This window comes from Saccopteryx bilineata, chromosome 12 (assembly GCF_036850765.1).
Source record: "Saccopteryx bilineata isolate mSacBil1 chromosome 12, mSacBil1_pri_phased_curated, whole genome shotgun sequence".
In the NCBI taxonomy this organism is placed as follows: Eukaryota; Metazoa; Chordata; class Mammalia; order Chiroptera; family Emballonuridae; genus Saccopteryx; species Saccopteryx bilineata.
In genome coordinates this window covers 558,216-586,051 of record NC_089501.1, presented here as the reverse complement: position 1 = coordinate 586,051, position 27,836 = coordinate 558,216, and the positions used below count along the sequence as shown (strand labels likewise).

Below are 27,836 nucleotides of genomic sequence, written 5' to 3'. Positions count from 1 at the left end.
AAGTGGACATGGTTAATTACCGTGGAAGAAATCAAGAAGTTATCAAAGATTTGAAGTCTGTTAAACATTCAGAAGGCAAATCATTGCCTTGGTAACTATTTCAGACATCAGTTGCCATTTTCACAATCTGTTTTCTCATTGTTTCAGTTTCTATACAAGATTCTCTGTGCTTATTTGAATATCTTACTGCAGTTTGTCTCCATCATTTTATAAAAACAAGTGGCACATGGGACTAGAATTGCTAATTCTAGTGACAAAAATAATGGGCATCTTGAACTTAATAGAAAATTGGAATTCATTAGATATCAACTATGTCAAAGCTTTAATGACAGTAAGACACACAATAAATTTAAATAGCTGAAGCAATTACTATTTACCTTCTGACTACCACCACCTTCTACCTTTTCAGATCATTCCTTGTAGCATATCAATTACAAGTATTCTTTGACTCCATTTGCAACTTATCCATCATGAATCTGCCACTTTAATCAATGTCCTTACTCCATACCCAGTTTATATTTTATCATTAGAATTGATCCTTTGCACATATCCTCAATGCCTCTGCTTCCCTCCCTTTCTCATTCTCAACTAAGAGAGCTCCAACTCTAGTTAAAGTCATCTTTCTTCTTATTGCACAACTATACTAATGAAGTCAACAATGGCTGGAGAAAAAAACACAATCATAGTGATTGACTTTACTTTATGTCCACTACCCTTAAATGGGTTTTTGTATAGTCTGGAATTCTATCTTTTTTCCATAATATATTGGTTCACTCTTCTATTTTCCTACTTCATACCTCCTTCCTTCTTTTTAAATTTCCAAACCTCCTCTTATACCATCATTTTCAATTGATGACCTTGCTTCAAATTTCACTAATAAAATAGAATAAGCCAAACTAGGCGGTAGCGCAGTAAATAGAGCGTTGGACTGGGACACAGAGGACCCAGGTTCAAAGCCATGAGGTCACCAGCTTGAGTGCGGGTTCATCTGATTTGAGCATGTGGTCGCTGGTTTGAGCATGGAATCACAGACATGACCTCATGGTCACTGGCTTGAGCCCAAAGGTCAGTGGCTTAAAGCCCAAGATCACTGGCTTGAGCCCAAGGTTGCTGGCTTGAGCAAGCAATCAATGAACAAGCAATCAACGAATAATTAAGATGCCGGAATGAAGAGTTGATGCTTCTCATTTCTCTCCCTTCCTGTCTGTCTGTCCCTATCTGTCCCTCTCTCTGTATCAAAAAAAAAAAAAAAAAAAAGAGGTGAGAAATCTCATATCTACCTACCTACCTGTACCTGAATGCCATGTCTTACCTCCAATTTTTTTTTTGTTTTGTCTTTGTTTTTATTTTTAGGTGAGAGGAGGGGAGATAGTGAGGCAGACTCCCACATGCACCCTGACCAGGATCCACCTGGCAACCCTGCCTGAGGCTAATGCTCGAGTACTGAGCTATTTTTAGCACCTGAATCCAATGCGCTCAGACCAACCAAGCTATCCTCAGTGCCCAGGCCTACACTTGAACCAATCAAGCCACTGGCTGTAGGAAGGGAAGAAAGAGAGAAGGGGGAGAGAAGCAGATGGTAGCTTCTCCTGTGTGCCCTGATCGGGAATTGAACCTGGGACTCCATTCGCCTGGCTGAGGCTCAACTGGCCACGGTCACCTCCAGTTTTAAAGAATGAACCACCTGTACTCAGGCGCTTTAAATCTCAATCCTTGTTTCCACTGAAAGAATTTACTCCATCAATTTCATCCACTCTCTTGCATGTTCAATCTTTCCTCTCTTCCTAGACCATTCACACTGATATATAAATATACTATATTTCTTCCTCTCAGATACTGCTTCATTTTTCTCCTCTCATTTATAGGAAAACTTCTCATAAAATTGTCTGTACTGGCTGTCTTCACTTCTCCTTTACTTTCTATTAAAAACAATCCACTTAGGCATTCACTCCCACCAGTTTTCTGAATCTGATCTTGTCAACTTCACTAATGACTTCCCGGGTTGTTAAAATGGTCAAGTGTTAGTGGTCATCTTATATAATCATTTTACCATCAGCACCATTTATCACACCTGATATTCTCTCCTACTTCACATTTTTCTTTTCTTGACTTCCGAGAAAAATCCCTCTTGATTCTACTCCTATTCCCCTCCTTACTTAGTGACCTTTGCTATTTTTTTATATTCTTCCTCATCCCTAAATGCTGGAATGCCCCCAGGCTCAGTCCTCTTCTCTTTACTATGTATATTCATTCAGTCTGATGGTGGTCTCATTTAGTCTTCTAACTGTAAAGGTTGCCTGACCTGTGGTGGCACAGTGGGTAAAAGTGTCGACCTGGAATGCCGACGTCGCCGGTTGGAAACCCCAGGCTTGCTCAGTTAAGGCACGTATGGGGACCAATGACTACAAGTTGATGCTCCACCCTCCCTAAAATAAATAAATAAAATCTTAACTATAAATGTCATCTTTTTGTTGACTACTACCAATTCTTTATATCCAGCCCTGGATCTCCATACTCATGCATCTATCTGCCTAATATCCATCTCCACTTGGATATCTATTATGTATCTCCTGAGTATGTCTGAACCCATAGTTCTTATTTCCTGCTCTTTCCCTAGTCTTCATTTTGATAAATGGTCCCTCCATCTTTCTGGTTGCTCAGGTGAAACAAACCTTGAAGCCATCCTGAACACTTCCTTTTCCTCACAGTCCACACCTGACCCATCAGGAAATCCACTGTCTCCACCTTCAAAACGTATCAGGATTTTGGCTCAACACCTCTATTACTACCATCTCAATATAACCACCATTATCTCTTTTTTGCATTATTGGGACTCCTCTGTAGTTGTTTCTTAATTTCAATTCTTGTCTCTCTACTTTGTGTTATCATCACAGCTGCCAGAATGATACTTTAAGGAGGAAGTCACATCATGGTACTTTTTAAATTCAAATCTTCCAATGACTTTACTTTTTTCCCCAAATCAAAGTCTTATAATGGTTGACATTATATAGCAATGGTTTTACAGAGCAGACATTTGAGTTGAGTCTAAGAGGAGTTTCAAGGAACATAAAGGAATATCCAGCTGCTATCTTACTTCACTACTCTCAGCCTCCATTTCCTCCCTCTCTTAATGATTCCACTTAAGGACAGAGTATATGAGTCAGAACTATATTGTTAAAATTTGACCTAAAGCACATGGAAAAAGCTTTTTATATTTCTATCTAATTTTATTTTACTTTACTTTAATAATATGCATTCTATATATAGAAGCTCTCTCTTTGAGAGAGGAAAATCATTCTAACAGGTAAATATATCATTTCACGTATACATTTTCATGGTCTTTCTTCTATACAAAATGAGCTCCTAAAAATGTAGATAAAAACAATTTATTATCTTACTTACAGTTTTCCAAACCAATGGGAAATATGGTGGACTAAGCAATAAATGCTGTAGGGATAACTAATGAGCAATTTGGAGAGAAAAGAAAAGCTAGATCCTTTAAAATCCTCTCTTCAAAAAGCCAGATAGCTATCAAATCAGAATTAACAGACTTGTCTGTATAAAAATTCAAAAGTTAAATACTAATTTTAAAAGTCACTATAATTAAAACTAAATACATCTTGCAAGTTGAAAAAATATTTATCTGAGACAAAAGATTAATATCATAAATATACAAAAAGAACTTGCAAATCTATAATAGCAAATGACCACAGCAATAAAAAAACAGAGTAAAAGATAAAAAACATATAATTCAGAGAAGAAAAATTAAAACAAAAATATTTTTTATTCAAAGAATATAAAGAAAAACAATAAGAATCACTTCTTAACCTATGGAATTGGAAAAATTAAAACAATGACATTATTCAATGAACAGTCTTACTTTAGGAGGGGTTGTGGGGTTACATATTGGCCTCATCATTTCTGGAGAGAAGTTTGGAAACAGATACCAAAGCTCTTAAAGTGCCTAGTTTTTAATCCAGCTTTCTCATTATTAGGCATTGAGCCTGAGAATAAAATCAATTTTCAAAAATGTACATATAAAGATTCACTGTAGTGTTATTGATAAATTTACCAGCAATACCCTAAAATTAAATTTGGAACATTTGCACCGTAGGAATCTATGCAGGTGCTAATGATTGACATGAAATGTTCCATGACATATTAAGTGAAAAAAAAATGCAAGTTTCAAAAACACTGCATATGTATTATGATTCTCACCTCTAGTTAGGATTTCAAGTGATTTCCCTCCCTAATTTCTTTATAGTTTCTTTTAAGTTATTTGAACTTTCTGTATGAGTTTTCTATTAAAAACAGACAAAACAATACGTGTATTTTCATTTGAGAAAACAGGTGAAGTGTAGGGATGTACAGACAGCCATTTCTGTCTGTTGAAAACTCCACCTTCGTTTGTGGTCTCAAGACAGTCTAATGAAAAAGGTGGTAGGGGACTGACTACTCAGTCAGTGCTCGACGCTGAGTGCTCAGTCCAGTATATTCTACAGGTAGCTCAAATCGCAAGATAGGCCTATATATTGCTGATACAACTCTATACAGCTACACCGTGGTGGCACTTTACTTTTTCTAGACTATAAAATTCTGATAACATAATAAAAATATCAACTTTCAAAAAATCTTTCCTCAAAACAATAAGGCCATAGACTAACAAATTAAAATGATAAATTACCTACCTATCTCCCTTTGGTTTTCTTTTTTGTAGTATCTTCCCTTTGGGTCTTCTTTCACTTCCTAAACAGGGGCTCCCGCCAGGTCCTGTTACCCGTATTGATTCAAGGCCTTTGGAAGATTTTTTAAATGTGAATTCCACTGGTTCTCCTTCTTTTAGGCTTCTAAATCCTTCCATGAACAATTTGCTCTGTACAGAGCAAAAGAAGGAGGGGGAGAGAGAGAAATTATGATTATCAATGCTTTATAAATTATCTTTATAATTTTAAGATTAACATAGCAAGATATTTTTTGATATCTATTACTAAATATGTCTTTATTGTTTGTTTAAATTCAGTGAAAGTTATACCATTTTAAAGGTTAATGTTGCATTTCTGACAATAAGAACACACTAATACCATTTTTAAAAGCAATTTGGCAATATTTACAAAAAATTTATATGTGCATATTTTTTGACCCAGCAATTCTACTTCAATGACTCTCCTACAGACATACTCACACAAAGGTTCAAAAAATAAATAAATAAGACCTCTATCAAAATTTACCACAGCACTCTCTGGTAAAAATATCAAAACTAATGTCTGTCATTGGTAAACTGATCATATAAATTATATGATCAGCTATAGAATCATATAAATTATATTACAGCTATAGAATGTAATATTATTGAGTCATTAAAAGAAGATCTACATGTTATTAGTGTGGGAAGATAAAATTATAACATTGCTTAATTTTTAAAATTAAGGTTAAAGAAGAGTGTGTTTACCATGTTTACCATAATGCCATCTATGTCAAGAAATTTTTAAAAGTTACAGGTTTATTTATGTAGAGATGAGGTCGGGAACAACAGACAACAAATCATAATCAGCCGTTTCCTAGTCCTTTTCTGAGAAAGTGGAAAAGTTTTTTTTTGTTTGTTTTTTGTATTTTTCTGAAGCTGGAAATGAGGAGAGACAGACAGACTCCCGCATGCGCTCCACCGGGATCTACCCGGCACGCCCACCAGGGGCGACGCTCTGCCCACCAGGGGGCGTTGCTCTGCCGCGACCAGAGCCACTCTAGCGCCTGGGGCAGAGGCCAAGGAGCCATCCCCAACGCCCCGGGCGGCCATCTTTGCTCCAATGGAGCCTTGGCTGCGGGAGGAGAAGAGAGAGACAGAGGGGGGGGGGGGGGAGAAGCAAATGGGCGCTTCTCCTATGTGCCCTGGCCGGGAATCCAACCCGGGTCCCCCACACGCCAGGCCGACGCTCTACCACTGAGCCAACCGGCCAGGGCCTGGAAAAGTTTTTTGATAATACATGTGACTGTACTGTATGAACTTTCTAGAATTTGAAAGGGAACAGATTTTCCTAACTTAAAAGACAGTTGATATTTTTGCAAAAAAAAAAAAAAATTTTTTCCTGATTATAAAAGTGTAACCTTGATTACAAATATAAACTGGCTCTTTATATCTTACTCCTTTTGTCAAAATAAAAGTGCCAATTCTAAATATACTAAAAATAATTTAAAATCATTTCTTTATTTCTTAAAAAACCCTTGTGTATATTTTACTGATCTAATGTGGAATATCATAAGCAAAACAAAATATGGTAGAAGAATGTGTTTCAAGTTCAGTTTTTTAAGTAAATAGGTATGCTGCTTTGAATGAGTCATTTTATCTCTTTTCTATTTATCTGTAAATTTAAGAGATTTGAGTTTCCCCACATGTCCTGAGGAAATGTTTCCAAAAAAGGCTCCATCAAGAAAGTACTGTGGTCGAGTAAGTTTGTGAAATGCTGTACAGTATATTGCTTCTCCTTAGTCATAGTATTAAAGTTCCTGAGATACCCTCCCTTTCCCCAACCACTGAAATAAAAATCTGATTTAACTGTGTTTAACCTAGCAATTGCCCGACATAATTGATGCCAGAGCCCTTTCTTTATAAATACAGATGACTAGTGTACTTGGGAAAACACTGAACCAGAAAATCTTTACCCCTCCCAAATCCATGATTCTAAAGGCATTTAAATATCCACATAACCAAATCACTACATGGAATAAATAAAAACAACACAAAAGGAGACTATTCATTGTGAAAGTAATACGATACATGAAAACTGGGTTTTTAACCTGTTTTTAGTGCAGTCATCTGACACTGCAAAATCCTTCACGTGGAAGTCTATAACTGGCAGCACCCTTTCTGCTGTCTGATGCTATGTAGAAATCTAAAGAAAACAAAAAAACACAACTGCCTACACTCTTGAAAATAAAAACAATTATTGTTTTTAAGGTTTTTTTAAAACATTTTCAAATAATCTATTTTTTTCCCTAAGCTTTCTCCTCAGTAATGATAAAAAGTTCTTTTGCTTTCATTCTTTTTCTCACTCCCCACTCAAGAAAGCAGATTATCAAATCAGAAGTGGAGCATAGGTCAACTACTGCAATTAAGAGAATAAACACAGGTTTAATTAGACTTATCATATTTTCATGTTTTGTTTCTGTAGTAAAAAAAAAAACAACCCATCAGATATTTGGTTTCTCCTCGCTTCTAGTGTTCATAAGCACTATCTCCAACTTAATTTGATTTTATTTTCCATTATTATGATATTTAATAGGTATAATTTATAAGTAAATTTATCATTGATCACTTAGATTGGACATTCCAAATGTAAAGTAAATTTCCACCTCTTATGGACCACTGAGTTCTGTATATTCTTCATGATATTATCAAAGATTATTTTTCTAAAATTCTATCACATATTCATCCTTCCCCAAATTACTACATAATTAGTTATGATACTTCTCACAAAAATAATATCTCTAAGAAGCTAAAATGGCACTGGAAAAAAAGAAAAGATGATTCACAGAGATTTCTACCTTTGCTATTATATCAAAAGTTACTGCTACATAGGTGGGAAAGATTTGTTGAAAGATGGGGAATTAGCTTATTATATTTCTTCACAAAAATCAACTTCTTTCCTTGACTTGATAATTCTTATTAAATGTGCCTCCATTTATCTAGGTCTTATCCTTAATTTTATCCAAACCATTTACTAAATCTTATACATTCTGTGTTCATAATTTTTTTCATCTGCTCCAACTATTTCATTTGATTACTATTGCCCAACTTCAGGCCTTGTCTCCTACCTAGATAAGTGCAATAGTTTCTTCATTAACATTTTGTCTTCTCTCTATTCTAGTGTCTTCCACACCTGTATACTCTCTCTGAATTAATCTTACCCTGTTAGTTTCCTGTCTCAAAGTACAGAGGATGAATCAAAAGATTGAAAAAGAGAAATACCTTTCCTTGGGTTGTAGATGAGACCATTCATTTATAGTCCAAAGCAAAGAATGTGAGGCCCTTATCTAAAGAGACTGAAGGAAATATTTAGGCAACTGGTGAAATATTAGATCCGACACCTCTATTCATTCTAACAATTAGGAGGCCACTGGTGCAAGAGCTGGCTCCCTGCCCATTCAACCTTAAATCATTCCTATCCCTCGTTCTTGTCCCTCATTCATACTTCTGAAGGGTCAACCAAGAATCACAAAACATGCATCATGATGAAGAAAGGCCAAGATAAATGAGGAAACAAAAGAAATTTCGTATACCATCCAATTAGTATCTCCAGAGATATCTGAGATAATATGACATCAATAAAACAAGACCAAAAACAACCAGAAAATTAGAAAAAAAATCACAGAAAGTTAAAAATAAATGTGGAAATTAAGTGGATTGGAAGTAAATGGTTAGAAAAATCTCTCAGAACCTAGATAGACAGATCCCTCACCCCCCAAAGAAATATATAATAGAAAAGACAAGAGTACAGAGGATGAATCAAAAGATAGAAGAAGAGAAATTATTAAATGAAAACTATAAGAAAACTTCCCAGAGCTAAACGGAGTATCAAGGAGAGGAGGCCTATACCAGGCAGAGGTCAGTATAGAAGCTTTTACACATAAAGTACACTTTTGAGTGTATGGACAGAGTGCAAGATTTTAATGGAGAATTGAGAGTAATAATCCATACTTAGCTAATGGTTTAACTATATGATTGTATAGCAGGATAACTGAAACATGTTAGAGGCTAGAAAATACAAGTTAGAGCCAGATGATGGAAATTGTTGACTGATAAAATAGTTTTATTCTGTCTAAAATAAAGATCTAATGATATATATATATGTATATATATATATTGCTTTTTATAAATAGCAAGATTAAACTTTTTTTAAAATATAGTTTCTTTGGCAATTACGTGTATGTGTGGAGAGGACTGTATGTGGGCACACCTGTTACAAAGTAACTCATAATCTTAAGCAAGAGATGGTTACAACTACACTAAAAAATGAAAGGAAGAATTGATTATGCAAAATACTTCAGAAGTTAATATATCATCTGCTATAAATTATTACTTGGCCATGTAACAATTTATTGTTAAAATGGAGAGTTATGTAAAAGCAACGTGGACATCTTTGTAAGTGCTTCATCACAGAAAGGATCACCTAACAGTCAGCAGGAAGACAACTCTAAAATATCAAAATTTGGCTTTTTCTTTTTTACTACTTCCTGAAGAAATTATTTAACATCTTCAGGTTGACTTCTTTTAACTAAAGCAACAATAAATTTAAGAGTTTCTCTTTATTATTAGGTAGTATACTGAAAATATAATTAAAAATTAAATTGTATTAGAATTCAGTCCAATAAAGCTGGGTAATATAGGTATGTTTAAAAAACATATTCCTAGAATAACATAATTTTAGTGGGCTGAGAAGCTGAAAAAACAATAAAAATTCAAATATATTTAATTTATTTTTAATGTTTTTATGAAACAAAGGCTAATAATTTCCTAAGGTATCAGTGAAAAACCTACAATTAAAAAAGGGCAGTTGATTATTACACAATATGCAGTGGTAGAGATATCACACAATATGAATGAGTAATGGTCAACACTCTTAAGGACTCTATGCTTTTGACCTAAATGCCAAGATAATTCAGGAATCATTAAGCCTGCGGCTGGCAATCACAATAGAAAGATCACTGGACTCAGTGCCAGGAGATCTGGGATCTAGCCTTGGCTGCACAATTAATGTGCTGTACAAGCATGGAAAATTGCTAACCATTGAGTGAGTCATCTTCTGGTATTTGTTTTTTTTTGTTATAGAACACAGAACTTTATCCTTTGTTGTAAGACTCTTAAAAAAAATTATATGATTTCACTCTATGTGTACATAGATAAAAATAAATGAGTAGGCCCTGGCTGGTTGGCTCAGCGGTAGAGCGTCGGCCTGGCGTGCGGGGGACCCGGGTTCGATTTCCGGCCAGGGCACATAGGAGAAGCGCCCATTTGCTTCTCCACCCCCGCCCCCCCCTCCTTCCTCTCTGTCTCTCTCTTCCCCTCCCGCAGCCAAGGCTCCATTGGAGCAAAGATGGCCCGGGCACTGGGGATGGCTCCTTGGCCTCTGCCCCAGGCGCTAGAGAGGCTCTGGTCGCGGCAGAGCGCACCCCAGAGGGGCAGAGCATCACCCCTGGTGGGTGTGCCGGGTGGATCCCGGTCGGGCGCATGCGGGAGTCTGTCTGACTGTCTCTCCCCGTTTCCAGCTTCAGAAAAATACAAAAAATAAAAATAAAAAAATAAATGAGTAACCTTTTTTTGTCAATGCTAAAGTATATGGGGATTTCCCCTTACACATTCTTAATAGTTTCCAATTTACTGAAGAAAATCGAGGATTTAGTTCCTACTTAAATCAAATCCTTTAAGAAGCCTGGCCATGGTGGCGCAGTGGATAGAGCTTTGACCTGGAATGCTGAGGTTGCCAATTCAAGACCCTGGGCTTGCCTGGTCAAAGCACATATGGGAGTTGATGCTTCCTGCTCCTCTCCCCCTTCTCCCTATCCCTTTCTCTTCCCCCACTTCTAAAATAAATAAATAAAAACTTTTAAAAAGTCCTCTAAGAAAACAGAAGCGAACTGTATAAGTCAATGTTTACCAAGTTTTACTCAAAATGAAAACTCAACAGCTAAAATCTAGTTTAACCCACATCAATCCATCAAATTTCACATAAACAGGATAAAGAACGAGATTTCTTTTTTTACTTTTACTGAATTTTTTTCTCTTGAAATTAAAGAAAATCTTGGAAGCCTCTCCATCTGGCTTGCACTTCAAAACTGGGAAGGACACACTAAAATGGGCCAAAGTATTGGAATGTCATTGAAAAGGCAAAATGGAAGCACAAAGTTCAAAGCTGGATTTGAGTACTGTTTTTGAATCCTGACCCTACTACTTAAAACCTAAAACTGCATGACCATAGACATGTTTTAAAAAACCCGAACCTGTTTCCTTATCTATTAACTGGGGATTACACCCTCTAGGAATAAAACATATCAAAGTACAGTAACTGTTAGATTCCAAATAACTAATGTAAAATGCCAAGAACAGTGTTTAGCACCCTGAATAGCAGCTCGATAAATAGTTTACACTATTTTTATTAGTATACAGTCTGCTCCTCTACCTGCTGACACAGTATGGGAGAGGTAGAAGAAAACACATGTCAAGAACTTATTCAATAACAGGTACTGTGCTGCTTTTACTGTTATTTTATTTGATCCAACCTACTTACTCTCTACTGCTGTCTACACATTACTGAGTTTAAGTTTAAACACAATCTCATCTTAAAAGCCTTTCATGACTTTCTAGAGCAAACATGGGTACCTTTCCAGTGATCCAATTATACATGACATAGAGCACCATTATAACACTTACCATCCTGCATTATAATGCGTCTGTTTTCTTATAAGGCTATAAACATCTTGGAGAGAATTATCGTAATTTTTCATTTATATATATCCCCATGCCTAAATCCATCCATGAAACATAGCAGGGTGCTCAATAAATTTGAGGCAGAGAGGGAGAATCAGGGTAGTAGAAATCAAGGAAAACAGTAGTTGTGACTTATTTTCTTTTCTTTTTTTTTTTTTGTATTTTTCTGAAGCTAGAAACGGGGAGGCAGTCAGACAGACTCCCGCATGTGCCCGACCGGGATCCACCCGGCACACCCACCAGGGGGCGATGCTCTGCCCATCCGGGGCATCGCTCTGTTGCGACCAGAGCCACTCTAGCGCCTGAGACAGAGGCCATCTTTGCTCCAATGGAGCCTTGGCTTCGAGAGGGGAAGAGAGAAACAGAGAGGAAGGAGAGGGGGAGGGGTGGAGAAGCAGTTGGGCGCTTCTCCTGTGTGCCCTGGCCGAGAATCGAACCCGGGACTTCCGCACGCCAGGTCGACGCTCTACAACTGAGCCAACCGACCAGGGCATGACTTATTTTCTTTAGATGAGAACATTGAGAGACTCAATGGTAGAGCCAGGACTCAAAGCCAAATCTTTGACACCAAAAGCCTTTGTATACCATGATGCCTACTGTAACATTCTCCACAATATTTTAATTGTTTCTCAACACCATGTCATAATATTAAGCTTTAGAATCTTCAAGCTATAGGCCTACTGCAGACCTTCCTACTCAATTCATGCTTAGCTTTTATCCATTAACATTTTTTATTAACTTTTTTTCTGTAAAAACTTTTAGCTGATATACTGACTTGTAAGAAATCAATCCTTTTATGTTACAACATCTTATTGCTTGCTTCTTTATGAAAATAAGAAGCAATTGATAGATTATGGCTAAATTAAAAAAATTATATCCTTATCACACTGAAGCTTCTGAGATATTCATGTTTCACCAAATTGAAAGCTACTTCCAGTAGATCTTACTTATAAAATACATCTCAATATTTCAATGGTGCTGTAACAACTGGACATCATTTGCCAAATAAAATGTGAGTGCAGTCATAGACTTTTCACCTTTTATAAAAACAAAATCTTGCCCTGGCCAGTTAGCTCAGTGGTAGAGTGTTGGCCGGCATGTGGAAGTCCCAGGTTTGATTCCTGGTCAGGGCACACAGAAGAAGGGACCTTCTGCTTCTCCAGCCCTTCCATTTCTCTCTCTCTCTTTCTTCTTCTCCTTCCCCTCCCTTTCTCTCTCTTTCTCCCCCTCACAGCCATGGCTTAAAACGGTTTGAGCAAGTTGACCTCAGGCACTGAAGATGACTCCATGGCCTTGGCTCAGCTCCTAAAATAGCTTGGTTGTGGAACAACAGAGCAGTGGCCCCAGATGGGCAGAGCATCCCTGGTAGGGGGTTTGCCGGGTGGATCCCAGTCTGGGTGAATGCCAGAGTCTGTCTCTCTGCCTCCCTGCCTCTCACTTAATAATAAATAAATAAAATAAAAACTAACTCAAAATGGATCACAGACCTAATTTTATCATGTAAAACTGTAAGATTCCTAGAAGATAACATTGGAAAAAATCTAGATGACCTTGGGTATGGCAAAACAATAAAAAAGCCAATGAATGAATTAAAATAGAATTTCAAAAATACCTTATTAACACAGAAAGCAAAAATGAAAGAAAAGAGTTAAAAAAAAAATTCTCAAATGGCATAAACAACTAAAAAGAAGCAAAGTGGTAAATCAAACCAGATAAATAAATACTTTAAGTACAAATAAACTTATCATTCCAACTCAAATGCAAAGATCAACAGAATGGATAAAAAGTAAGATCTGACTATATGCTTTTACAAGAGGGACATTTTAACTATAAAGATCTAGAGATTGAAAATTTGATGACGGAGCCCTGGCTGGATAGCTTCATTGTGAAGAGCATAGTCCCAAAGCACAGAGGTTGCTGGTTCGATCTCCATTCAGAGTCTGTACAGGAACAGATCAATGCTCCTGTCTCTCTCCCTCTCTCCCATCCTCTCTCTAAAATCAATAAAATAAACATTTAAAAAAAAAAAGATGATGGAAAAGATATACCATTAAAACAATAAGCAATAAGAGGGCTACCGTTATATTAAAGAGAGTAAAAGTACACTTCAAAACAAAGTTTCCCAGAAATAAAGGGCACTTCATAATAAAAGTAAAAAACTAAGACATAATACTAAAAAAAAGGACACGATACTCATAAATGTGTAAGTGCCTAGAAACATAGCTCTGAGATAGATAAGTCAAGAATTGATAGAATTATAAAGAGAAGTAGACAAATGCCAATCTCATTTGGAATACTTAGGAGTTTTTTATATACCACTCTCAGCAGCTGATAATACTAGAAAAAAAAATCAGAGGGAAAAAAAATCACACAGGACATAAGACCTTAAAAGAACTCTATCACTCGTTTTGCACTAATTGACACATATTTTTAATGATCAACAACTGAAAAATATAATGCTTTGTGGTCTATTCACCAAAATAAACCATAAGCTGGGCTATAAAAAAATTCTCAATACATTTCAGATGATCTTACAGAGTATGCTCTCTCATCAAAACAATTAAAATAGAGATTAATATCAGTAAGATAGATAATTTATTACAAATATTTATAATTAAACAATGTACTTTTGACTGAAATCACAAAGAAATTCAAAAAACTCTTTAACTGAATGATAATGAAAAAGTCTCAAAATTTGTGATATACAGCTAAAACCATCCATGAAAGTTTTGCATATTTAGGCCCTGGCTGGTTTGCTCAGTGGTAGAACATTGGCCCGGCATGTGGAAGTCCTGGGTTCAATTTCCGGTCAGGGCACATAGCAGAAGTGTCCATCTGCTTCTCCACCCTTGCCCCTCTCCTTTCTCTCTATCTCTCTCTTCTCCTCCTGCAGCCAAGGCTCCATTGGAGCAAAGTTGGCCCAGGTGCTGAGGATGGCTTGCTCTATGGCCTCTGCCTCAGGCCCTGAGGCGTTGTTTTGGTTGAAGCGGAGCAACGCCCAGATGGACATGCTGGGTGAATCCCGGTCAGGTGCATGTGGGAGTCTGTCTGTCTGCCTCCCCATTTCTCACTTCAGAAAAAAATACAAAAAAATAAAGTTTTGCATATTGAAATGGTTATTATATTAAAAAAAACCAGAAAGGCTCTGTATCAACACCATGGAGTTTCACCTTATGAATGTAGGGGGAAAAAGCAAAGCAAACCTAAAGATAGTAAATGGAAGTAAGGAATAAGAGCATAAATCAGCCTGACCTGTGGTGGCGCAGTGGATAAAGCGTCGACCTAGAAATGCTGAGGTCGCCGGTTTGAAACCCTGGGCTTGCCTGGTCAAGGCACATATGGGAGTTGATGCTTCCAGCTCCTCCCCCACTTCTCTCTCTCTGTCTCTCCTCTCTTTCTCCTCTCTAAAAATGAATAAATAAAAAAAATAAAAATTAAAAATTAAAAAAAAAAAAAGAGCATAAATCAGGCTCTTGCTAGGTGGCTCAGTGGATGAAGTGTCAATACAATGAGCCAGAGGTTGCAGATTCAACCCTAAGTCAGGGCACTAGGAGAAGCAATCAATGAGTATACAACTAAATGGGACAAATAAGTGAAACAATGAATTAATGCTTCTATCTCTCTTTTTTTCCTCTGGGAATTTTTTTAAAAAGATTAAGAGCACATATTAAATAGCGAGAAAAAAAAAGGAAAGAGAGAGAGAAAACTAAGAAAGCCTAAAGCTTTTTTTTTTTTTTTTTTCATTTTTCTGAAGCTGGAAACAGGGACAGACAGACTCCCACATGCACCCGACCGGGATCCAACCGGAATGCCCACCATGGGGCGATGCTCTGCCCACCAGGGGGCGATGCTCCGTCCATCCTGGGCATCGCCATGTTGCGACCAGAGCCACTCTAGCGCCTGAGGCAGAGGCCACAGAGCCATCCCCAGCGCCCGGGCCATTTTTGCTCCAATGGAGCCTCGGCTGCGGGTGGAGAAGCAAATGGGCGCTTCTCCTGTGTGCCCTGGGCGGAAATCGAACCCGGGTCCTCCGCACGCTAGGCCGACGCTCCACCGCTGAGCCAACCAGCCAGGGCAGAAAGCCTAAAGCTTTTAACAAAATTGATAAACTTTTAGGTAGTTAGGAAGAAAAAAAAGAATGCAACTTATCAAAATCAGGAATCAAATAGAACCTATTACTACCAATCATACAGACATGAAAAGAATGACAAAGGGTTATAAATAAATGATTGCCAGTTAAGAAGAAATGGAAAATCCTTTGAAAAATAAGACTTTCCAAAACTGACACAAGATGAAACAGAAAATAACTGAAAATAAGACTTTTAGAACTAAAATTTTCAGCAAACTAGAAACAAGTAAACATTCTCAGTCCACTAAGTGGCACCTGTGAAAAACTCAAAGCTAACTCAAACTTTATGATAAAATACTGAACATTTTCTCCTCAGATTGAAAGGCAAGAATGCTATTTCATTATCTTTATTCAACAATGTGCTGGAGATCTTAGCCACAGGGGGAAAAAAAAGGCGGGCAAAGAGGAGGCAGAAATATTGGAAAGAAGTAAACCTGTTTCTGTTTACATAACAGGAATAGTTATATAGAATACCTTAAAGAAAATTCAAAGCAACCTTGAGAACTGTAAGTAAATTCACAAAGTTTCATAATACAAGCTGATATGCAAAAATCTAAAATGTATTTTATGAACTCACAGCAATAAATGGAAAAATAAAATTCAAAAATATACCACTTACAACATATGAAGTTATTAAATAAAAGATACTTTAAGAACACTATAGCAAAAACTACAAAACACTGCAGAGAGGAATGCAATAGTTAAATAAATAGGGTGATTTACCATGTTCATGGATTGGTGGTATAAATTAAGGTATGAGTTCTCTGAAGTATAATTATAAATTCAACAAAATTACAACCATAATTCCATCAGGTTTTTATACAAAATATGAAGTTGAGCCCTGGCTGGTTGGCTCAACAGTAGAGCATGGGCCCAGCAGGTGGAAGTCCTGGGTTCAATTACTGACCAGGGCACACAGGAGAAGCGCCCATCTGCTTCTCCACCCCTCCCCTTCTCCTTCCTCTCTGTCTCTCTCCTTCCCCTCCTGCAGCCAAGACTCCATTGGAGCAAAGTTGGCCTGGGCACTGAGGATGGCTCTATGGCCTCTGCCTCAGCTGCTAGAATGGCTCAGCCGCAATGGAGCAATGCCCCAGATGGGGTGAGTATCACCCCCTGGTGGGCATGCCGGGTGGATCCCGGTCGGACACATGTGGGAATCTGTCTGACTGCCTCCCCTCTTCTAACTTCAGAAAAATACAAAAAAAAATTAAAGAAAAGAAACCTAAAAATAAAAACAAAACGTGAAGTTGATTCTAGAATTTACATATGAATTTAAAGGATTTTTATATATAAAACAGTACTGTAAAGGAAGAACTAAGCTATAGGACTAACACTGTCTCATTACAAGATTTATTATACCACTATTGTAATCAAGAAAAGATTTGGAAAATGAATCTACAAATATATCAAAGTAGCTGAATAGAGTCCAGGAGCAAATTCACGCCTATAAACTCACCTGACCTCTGAAAAAGGTGCCAAACTAAAGGAATTAAGGAAAAAATGTCTTTTTAATAAAATGTTGCTGAAATAGTTTGATATTAATGTAAAAAAAAAATTGATCCCTACCCTAACCCAAGAACATAAATTAATTTGACATGGATAACAGACCTAGTCAAAAAACTAAAACCATAGAGCTTTTAGAGGAAAATATAGAATATTTTTGAGACTTGATAGGCAAAGGTTTCTGAAGACAAAGAAAGCAATAACATAATCAAACTTCATCAATAGTTAGAACTCCAGCTTGACAGCTGGTGGTGCAGTGGATAGAGCATCAACCCAAAATGCTGAGGTCCCCAATGCAGAACCCCTAGGTCCCGGCCTGAGTGTGTAATTGCAGGCTTGAGTGCAGGATCACTGGCTTGAGCCCAAAGGTCACTGGTTTGAGCAAGGGGTCACTGGCTTGGCTTGAGACCCCCAGTCAAGGCATGAATGACAAGCAATCAAGGAACACCTTTTTTTTTTTGTATTTTTTCACAGCTGGAAACAGGGAGGCAGTCAGACAGACTCCTGCATGTGCCCGGCTGGGATCCACCCAGCATGCCCACCATGGGGCGATGCTCTGCCCATCTTGAGTGTCGCTCTGCCGCAATCAGAGCCATTCTAGTGCCTGAGGCAGAGGCACCTGAGCCATCCTCAGCGCCCGGGACAACTTTGCTCCAGTGGAGCCTTGGCTGCGGGAGGGGAAGAGAGAGACAGAGAGGAAGGAGAGGGGGAGAGGTGGAGAAGCAGATGGGCGCTTCTGTGTGCCCGTGACTCCCGCACGCCAGGCCAACACTCTACCACTGAGCAACCGACCAGGGCCAAGGAACAACTTTTTAAAGTGAAGCAACTACGAGTTGATATTCTCACTGCTCTCCTCCCTGTCTTTGTTTGTCTCTATCACTCAAAGAAAAAGAAAAACAAACAAAAAAATTCACATCAAAAGACATGGTTAACTAAAAGAAATAGTAAAGACAGAGTTTACTCTGGAAGGAAAGACAATGTTCCAAAATTGTTTGTTATATAAACTTTGTCAAAAAGATAGTGTGAAACAAAGGAGATCAGTACCTCACTCAGAAGTTATGTAGCAATCTGAGAGACCCAAAAACCTCAAGTGAAAGTAGCTTTATACAAAAAGAATATATACTGTGTGAATTCATTTATTTGAATTTTTAGAACAGACAAAACTAACCTATGGTAGGAAAAAAGTTAGAATAGCTGTTGCTTATGGGTGAGTTCATGCATGGATTGACTGATGAGGAAGGTGAGGGATTTTCTCAAGTGGTGATAATGTTCAATATTTTGAGAAGAGTTTAGGATTACAAAAGTGTATACAGCCTGATCAGGCAGTGGTATAGTGGATACAGCGTCAACATGGGACACTGAAGACCCAGATTTGAAACCTAGAAGTTGTTAGCTTGAATGCAGGCTCACCAGCTTGAGTGTGGGATTGCTGGCTTGAGTGTGGGATCACCAACATGACCCCTATGGTCGCTGACTTGTGCAAGGGATAATTAGCTTGGCTGGAGCCACCCAGTCAAGGCACATTATGATAAAGCAATCGTACAGGCCAGCTGGCTCAGTGGTAGAGCCTGGGCCTGGCATGTAGATGATCTGGGCTCAATTCCTAGTCAAGGCATTGGAGTGAGTTTTTCAGGGCAGATGAGAATGGCACCATGGCCTCTGTCTCAGGCGCTAAAAAAAGAATGTCTCTGGTTGCAATGGAACAAGTGCTCCAGATGGGCAGAGTATTGCCCTCTAGTGGCCTTACCGGGTGAATCCCAGTCGGGGCACGTGTGGGAGTCTGTCTCAGCCTCCCTAAACTCTCACTAAATAGAAATTAAAAAAAAAAAGAAAGAGAAATGCAATTAATGAACTAAAGTGCGGCAACAAGTTGATGCTTTTCATCTTTCTCCTTCCTGTCTGTCCATGTCTGTCCCTTTCTCTTGCTTAAAAAAAAGTGTAGACACTTGTCAGTTATTGAATAACATACTTTAACAATTTTTACATTTCATTGTGTATCAATTTTACTTTTAAAAGATATTAAATTCTAATTAATGATATGCATGCCAAAAGATTTAGGGGAGGCTGTATTGACATCTGAACTTCTGAAATGCATCAAAAGATAGATTAATGGATCCATAGAGAGGTAACAGATATAGAGTTATGTGAAAAAACAAGTGTAGGGAAATGTTAATTATACAATCTAGGTGTTGAATATAATGGTATATGTTAAAATTCTCTTCAACTTCTTTCAAAATTTTCACTTTAAAATAATGGGGGGAAATATATATATATTTCTAAAGATTTAAGCCTGACCAGATGGTGGCACAGTGGATAAAGTGTTGGACCAGGACGCAGAGAACAGGTTCAAAACCTAAGGTCACCAGCTTGAGAGTGGGCTCATCAGGCTTGAGTGTGGAATCACAGACATGACCCTATGGTCTTTGGCTTGAGCCCAAAGGTCTCTGGCTTGAGAAAGGGGTCACTTGCTCCACTGTAGGCCTCTGACAAATGAGAAAGCAATCAATAAACAACTAAAGAGAAGCAATGAAGACTTGATGATTCTCACCTCTCTCCCTTCTTATCTGTCCCTCTCTGTCTCTATCATAAAAAGAAAAAATTTTATTTTTTAAAATTCATTTTAGAGAAGGGAGAGAGAAAAAGGGGGAGGGAGAGAGAGAGAGAGAGGGGAGCAGGAAGCATCAACTCCCATATGTGCCTTGACTAAGCAAGCCCAGGGTTTCGAACCAGCAACCTCAGCATTCCAGACTGACGTTTTATCCACTGTGCCACCACAGGTAGGTGAAAAATATATATATATATATATATATATATATATATATATATTTTTTTTTTTTTCCATTTTTCTGAAGCTGGAAACAGGGAGAGACAGTCAGACAGACTCTCGCATGCGCCCGACCGGGATCCACCCGGCACGCCCACCAGGGGCGACGCTCTGCCCACCAGGGGGCGATGCTCTGCCCATCCTGGGCGTCGCCATATTGCGACCAGAGCCACTCTAGCACCTGAGGCAAGGCCACAGAGCCATCCCCAGCGCCCGGGCCATCTTTGCTCCAATGGAGCCTTGGCTGCGGGAGGGGAAGAGAGAGACAGAGAGGAAAGCGCGGCGGAGGGGTGGAGAAGCAAATGGGCGCTTCTCCTGTGTGCCCTGGCCGGGAATCGAACCCGGGTCCTCCGCACGCTAGGCCGACGCTCTACCGCTGGAAAAATATATTTTTGACAGATATTTTAAGGGTGAGAGATATTTTGGTATGCTTAAATTTAAATTTTTAAAAAGTAATAATTTAATATTGAAATTATTGTCCTTAATATATTATAAAGTATTTAGCAATACCAGTATGTATATGACACTGTATCGAACATTTGTAGCAAATTTTAGAAAACCATATCTTCTAGTGACCAAGAATGACATTGTATGTCACTTGTATAATTCAAAAAGGAGAGAAGGGGGGGGATTGAGGGGGGAGAGAGATGTGTGAATAAGAAGTAGTGCAATGGGCTATTACTTGGCCATAAAGAAGAAATATCTTGCCATTTGCTACAACATGGATGTACCTCGAGGGTACTATACAAAGAGAAACATGTAGGACAGAGAAAGACAAATACCGTGTACTTGCACTTATATGTGGAATCTAAAAATAAATAAATGAACAAACAAAACAGAAAAAAAACACACAGATACGAAGACAACAATGATGGTTACCAGACGGGACTAGGTTTGGGGGATGTGACAAGATGAAAGGAGTTAAATAATAGAAATTGCCAACTTAAAAAAGTAAGAATGGTGTCAGGTGAGGTGATCAGTACTCATTTGATCTATAATATAAATGTCTAATCCCTATGTTTTGTACAACTGAAACTAATACATGTATAAATGAACATAAGGACTATGTAGTGAATTTGCAGCATTATCTTCAGACTGTCTACTCTCAACTCTTTGGCTGATGCCTGAACTTCAATGGCAGCAGGAAGCTGATTCCGAGAACACATCATGGAAGCTTAGGTCATGAAAATGAAGAAAACAAAGATACAGAGATCCTGCTTTCTTTTACAGCACTTTTCTGAGAGGAGTTACACTTTATCCTTTCTTCCAGGGCAGCTTCTGCTCTCTGCATGGAGCTGATTTGGCTTTGAGAACAGTATATGATATTGATTCTAGCTTCAGTGATCATTGATGGGGATAGCTAGCAGGAAAGATGAATCAATGAGAAGTGTGTCCACTTTTCCTTTATTTAAAAAAAATTATTGAATTTATTGGGGATGACATTGGTTAATAAGATTATACAGATTTCAGGTATACAATTCTAGAATACACCATCTGTATATTGTTTTGTGTGCTCACCACCCCAAGTCAATTCTACCTCTATTACCATCTATTCCCCCCCCCCATACTCTCCTCCACCTCCCCTGATTAGAGCTCAGGAAATAATTAGAAACTTCTCAAGCTGCATAAGTAATGACAAAAATTCCAAACTTATCTTTTTGCTTTATTCCAGCAAAGAAACAAACAACGCCTCAACTTTCCACAACCTCCCTTGCTCACTTCCATCTGAAATCCTTTGAAAGAGTGATTTTAGACTGTACTATTTTTAAAACTCTGGAGTTAGAGAAATGTTTCAGTGATTCTAAAATAATGTATCATGTTTTTCGCTCCATAAGACCTACTTTTTCCCCCCAAAAGTGGAGGGGAAAATGCTCGTGCGCCTTATGGAGCAAATGTTCAATTTTTTAAGCTGCTGCGGGGCGCTGCACCGGTAAACATATGTAGAATAAGCACCTGCGGGAGCATAGTCATACTCTCCACAGCGGCGTGTGGAACCCGCATCTGCTGAGCGATCTCCTGGTTCTGGTCTCCACAGTTGCATGCAGCACAGGAGGGAAGGCGAGCAATGTTGTGTGGGCACATTCATCTGGCATCATCAAGGGCAGGCATGAGAGGCTTGCTGCAGCAGTGGAGGGCTGCACTGCAGCTGCTGGAGCTCTGTGTGAAGTGCTGATATCACTTGTTGCCAGCCTCATAGCATTTCATTGGCTGACTAGCTAGCAGACATGGGAAGAGCCAAGGATGTTAGAGGGCTTCTGAAAAAATCTACCCTAGTAATGCTTGACCAGTTTAGAGCATATATTAGCACTCTTTCTCTCTTTCTCTCTCTCTCTCTCTCTCTCACACACACACACACACACACACACACACACAACTTTAAAGAAGTGAAGACTCATCTAGCTGTAATTCCTGGGGGTCTTACCAGCCAATTGCAACCTTTCAACATTTCCATCAACAAAACCATTTAAAGTCTTTATGCAGGAAGAGTGAAACAAATGGATGGCTGCTGGTAATCATGATCTGACATTAACTGGACGAATGAAGAGACCCACTATCACTAAAGTTTGTGAATGAGTGAAAACATCATGGCAGTCAGTGAAGAATGAAACCGTGGTACGGTCATTCAAAAAATGTGGTATTAGGAATGCCTTAGATAGCACCGAAAATGGTATCATATATGAAAATAGTGAAGAAAGTGGTACCAGTGATTGTGAGCAACTGAGCTTCTTAAATTCTGACACTAGCGATGATGAGTTCCTGGGGTTCCCGGACAACTTGAAGAGTATTTGAACATTAAAGTCTCTTCTCATTTGTTAATAACAGTGCTAATGGTTGTTAATACTGCTGTTGAGTTTACACTGTTGAAATATTATTGTGGTATATTTTATTAAATATTTTTTTTAATTTTTATTTATATTAGCCAGAGAGGAGAGGGGAGAGAGAGAGAGAGAGAGAGAGAAACAGGAACATTGATTTGTATGTGCCCTGACTGGGGAATCAAACTGGCAACCTCTGTGCTTCAGGCTGATGCTCAAACGAACAGAGCTATCTGGCCAGGGCCTTATTAAATATTTTAACACACCACTTAGTTCAGAATATTTTTTTTCTTATTTTCTTCCTTAAAACCCTAGGTGCATCTTATGGTCAAGTGCATCTTATGGCACGAAAAATATGGTATTTGAATTTCTAAATACATTTTTCATGTATCCTAAACTCTAACATACTTAAACTCTAACTTAAGTCAGTGGAAATCTCTAGTATATTAGATAGTACCACTAGGTTTGCACATTTTGTGTGTGTATGTGCAGATTTCATAATAGTTTCTATTAGTGTCTTTCAGTGCATGTATCAAAACTTGGGCTTTTTGCCTGACCAGGCGGTGGCGCAATGGATAGAGCATCGGACTGGGATGCGGAAGGACCCCGAGGTCACCAGCTTGAGCGTGGGCTCATCTGGTTTGAGCAAAAGCTCACCAGCTTAGACTCAGGGTTGCTGGCTTGAGCAAGGGGTTACTCAGTCTGCTGAAGGCCCACGGTCAAGGCACATATGAGAAAGCAGTCAAGGCACATATGAGAAAGCAATCAATGAACAACTAAGGTGTTGCAACGAAAAACTGATGATTGATGCTTCTCATCTCTCTCCATTCCTGTCTGTCCCTATCTATCCCTCTCTCTGACTCTCTCTCTCTCTCTGTCCCTGTAAAAAAACAAACAAAACTTGGGCTTTTGATTTTTAATACTAAATACAGCTCCTTATTGATTTCATTAAAGCTTCTGGCTTATTGATGGCCACTTCCCCTCAAATCAAAAGAGTGTAGTTACTACTGGAGCACAAGTGATATAAATAAAAATGACAAGACTCCTAATTGTCACTTGTTTATTGACAAGTGAATACATAACACAGTTTGTTATAATACTTTGAGAGTTCTTCTTACCTGAATATCAGTGTATAAAATGAAAATAACTACCTTGAGAGAGAAGAAGAGAAGCAGAAAGAGAGAGAGAAAGAAAGAAAGAGAAAGAGAGAGAGAGAGAGAGACATCAACTCATTGTTCTACTTAGTTGGGCCACCGATTGTTTCTGATATGTACTCTAACCAGAGTTTGAACCAGTGCCCTTGGGATTGAACCAGCGACCTCGATGCTCCAGGATGATGCTCTATCCACAGTGCTACCAGCCAGGGCAAAAGTACCTTTAAAAGCTAGAAAGAGTTTTCTATTTCTTGATTAAAAGCAGAACGTAAAAAAAATATGTCAAGTGTTTAGACTCAAGGTAGAAACAAGTTACATTATACTAACAATCACAAATTCCTTAATTGTTTCCACTACACAAACAGTGCCCCAAAATTTTGTATAAAATCATCATTCAAAAGCAACCAAGTATTATGACCTTATTTGATGTTAAGGTACTTACACCTCATGGAAAATAAAAATTGTCCAAACATATATGTTACAAATAATAAAATTTAACAAAATGTTTAAATGGTTGCTGTCAAGAGACAATGTCATTTTCAAATATAGAATGAAAATAAGCCTGTTCACTTATTTTTAGTGTAAACTGACTTAGTGGTTTGAAAAACAAAATTATATCATTTAAAATAACCTACAAAATTGAGTATTAGGTGAAAACAGTCATTGACAAAGGAAAAGCTTACTAACTTAGCAATGTGGTATTACAATTGTATTAGGCTTACAAGATAATGTCAGCAATAAAATAAAAACAAAGTTTGAACATAAAACTTTGAATTAAAATTTTATACATAGAAATAAAATTTTATCTGACAGAAAGGTCCTGACTATTTTTTAGACTGCAGCATAGAATAACATGATTAAAAAGGCATTTTAAAATATACATGTTTATTTTCAACCATAAAAGAACACTTAAGTCAGCAGAGGAATCTGGTCGTGTAAGATCTAAAAATTGGACATTTATAATTTAAGGATACAAGCAATTGTTAAATATTGTCAGTAATTGAACAAAGAATAAAAAATGTCCTACACTTCTTTCAATCTTCTGAATCTGTACCTTTTCTTTTCTTTAAGAAACTGCTATTGAGGAAAATAGCTCCCAAATTTTATAGAATATTAATGTCTTTATTTTCGCTACATTTATTGAACACTTAATTTTCAACAACTTGTCAGGGTTCAGTGGCAGCTCTTAAATCACATAGCCCCAGCCTGACCAGGCAGTGGCAAAGTGGCTAGAAGTTTGGATTCGGACGCAGAGAACCCAGGTTCGAAACCCAGAGATTACTGGCTAAAGAAGGGGGTCATTTGCTCTGCTGTAGCCCCCTGGTCAAGGCACATATGAGAAAGCAATCAATGAACAGCCAAGGTGCCACAACGAAGAATTGATGCTTCTCATCTCTCTCCCTTTCTGTCTGTCTGTCCCTATCTGTCCCCCTCTCTCTCTCTGTCTCTGTCAATAAATAAATAAAATCACATAGCCCCAAAAGATGAAGCTGGAAGGGACCTTAGATATCTCACTCTTGGAAGACACATATATCGTAAAATTTGTTAAGACAGCAAGAGCAAAACTTCGAAAACATGCATAAGTTGAATGCCATTGTGGTAGCCATTATGGCTGTTGCATATACTTTGGTTACCCTCTTTTTCAGGGAAAATGGTTAAGCTGCACTTCACTACTGTCTTTTAAATTAGGCATGACCACATGACTTGCTTTGGCCAATAAAATGTGATCAGAAGTGACTTCGATACTTTGGAGAAGTAGCTTTAAGAGCAAGTGCACAATCTGCCTTGTTATCTTTTCCTGCCTCAACACTCACAGGGGAATGTTTCATAATGGAGGCTCTGTTAGATTGAGTCTTGAAGTGAGGGTCAAGAGTATATGGCCTTGCAGACCACACTGTACATGTAGTATGAGAGGGACAGAATTTTCATTGTGTGGCCACTGAAAATTTGAGGTTGTTAGCAAAACATAATCTAGACTGTCATGAGTGGCACAGAAATAAGAATCTAGAATGTGACTTGTGGCCTATATTTGGCATTACAGGTTGGTAAGTGAGAGGGAAGAAAATTATATTGGATGGCAATTCGTGCATGTGGTGTCAAAGCATTTATAAAACTGTCAAATAAAAAAGTGGCCTGGTCACTCTTAACGAACAGCCAAGGATCACCAGATATTTCAACATGAAAGAAAACAACACAAGCAAACAAACAAAAGCCTGGAGATGCCTGACTTATAGTGGTCCAGTGGATAAAGTGTCGACCTGGAATGCTGAGGTCTCCAGTTCGAAACCCATGACTTGCTTGATCAAGGTACATTATGAGAAGTAACTCCTATGAGTTGATGCTTCCCATTCTTCTCCTTCCTTTTCTCTGCCCCTCTTTCTTCTCCCTCCCTCCCTCCTTCCTGTAAAAAAAAAAAAAAAAAGCCTGGAGGAAACAAGACAATGTTGGGACAAGAAATCTTTAAAACTTACAATTAACAGAGAAAATTACATTGCATCCATAAAACAAATCAGGATATTCCTGAAAACAAAAGAGTTCTTGGAAATTGAATATATGATTAGAAAAACTGCAAGTCATAAGAGGCATTATAAAACTGAGTGAAAAGCTTAAAATAAAATACAACATCTATGCATAGAAGTAGCAGAAAGCAAGAACTAAGGAAGAAGAGGATTTTATTGAGAATAGTTCCAGGTATAGAAAAATATGTGTTTTCACATTAAAAGGACCAAGTCATAAAAAAAAATGATTAAAAACCCCGCATATCACAACCTGGGTTGGGGTTGGAGGGTTGGGAGAGGATCTAAAAGCTTCCTAGAAGAAAGAAAATAAAAGGGTGGGGTTTTATAAAAAAAAATAAGAAACAGAATGGAATCTGAATTCGCAACAGCAACTATAGACACTAAAAGAAGTATATTGAAAAGTCTGAGGGCCTGACCAGGAGGTGGCACAATGGATAGGGCATCAGACTGGGACGCAGAGGACCCAGGTTCAAAACCCCAAGGTCTCCAGCTTGAGTGTGGGCTCACCAGACTGAGTTCAGGATCATAGACATGACCCCACGGTCGCTGGCTTGAGCAAGAGGTCACTCACTCTGCTATAGCTCCCACCCTCATCAAGGCACATATCAGAAAGCAATCAACAAACAACTAAGGTGTCGCAATAAAGAATTGATGCTTCTCATCTCTCTCCCTTCTTGTCTGTCCCTCTCTCTGTCTATCTGCCTCTGTCACACAAAAAATAAAAAAGTGAGGGAAAAGTATTTCCATATCACTTTTATACCTACTCAAATTACTAGATATAAAGAGTCTTAAAAACTTTACCTCCTCAATATTTGTTCTTAGGAAGCAGTTTAAGGATGTGTTCCATCAAAACATAGGAGAGGCCCTGGCCGGTTGGCTCAGCGGTAGAGCGTCCGCCTAGCGTGCGGAGGACCCGGGTTCGATTCCCGGCCAGGGCACACAGGAGAAGTGCCCATTTGCTTCTCCACCCCTCCACCGCACCTTCCTCTCTGTCTCTCTCTTCCCCTCCCGCAGCCAAGGCTCCATTGGAGCAAAGATGGCCCGGGCGCTGGGGATGGCTCTGTGGCCTCTGCCTCAGGCGCTAGAGTGGCTCTGGTCGCAACATGGCGATGCCCAGGATGGGTAGAGCATCGCCCCCTGGTGGGCAGAGAGTCGCCCCCTGGTGGGCGTGCCAGGTGGATCCTGGTCGGGCGCATGCGGGAGTCTGTCTGACTGTCTCTCCCTGTTTCCAGCTTCAGAAAACAAAACAAAACAAAACAAAACAAAAAAACATAGGAGAAAACTGCCTGACCTGTGGTGGCGCAGTGGATAAAGCATAGACCTGGAAATGCTGAGGTCGCTGGTTCGAAACCCTGGGCTTGCCTGGTCAAGGCACATATGGGAGTTGATGCTTCCAGCTCCTCCCTCCTTCT

General features: G+C 38.6%; 1 protein-coding gene and 1 non-coding gene across 2 annotated transcripts in view; one reads left to right on the top strand and one right to left on the bottom strand.

Annotated features, from left to right (window-relative positions):
• The window catches only part of LIN28B (lin-28 homolog B), a 141,188-nt gene that overhangs the window by 55,592 nt on the left and 57,760 nt on the right, over positions 1-27,836 (bottom strand). The window contains exon 4 of the mRNA XM_066248160.1: positions 4,689-4,873. Coding sequence (XP_066104257.1) covers positions 4,689-4,873 — 185 coding nt within the window. The remainder of the gene's footprint in view (positions 1-4,688; positions 4,874-27,836) is intronic.
• On the top strand, positions 27,287-27,362 carry TRNAA-AGC (transfer RNA alanine (anticodon AGC)). Its single transcript has one exon. It is a non-coding gene; the product is annotated as a tRNA-Ala (tRNA).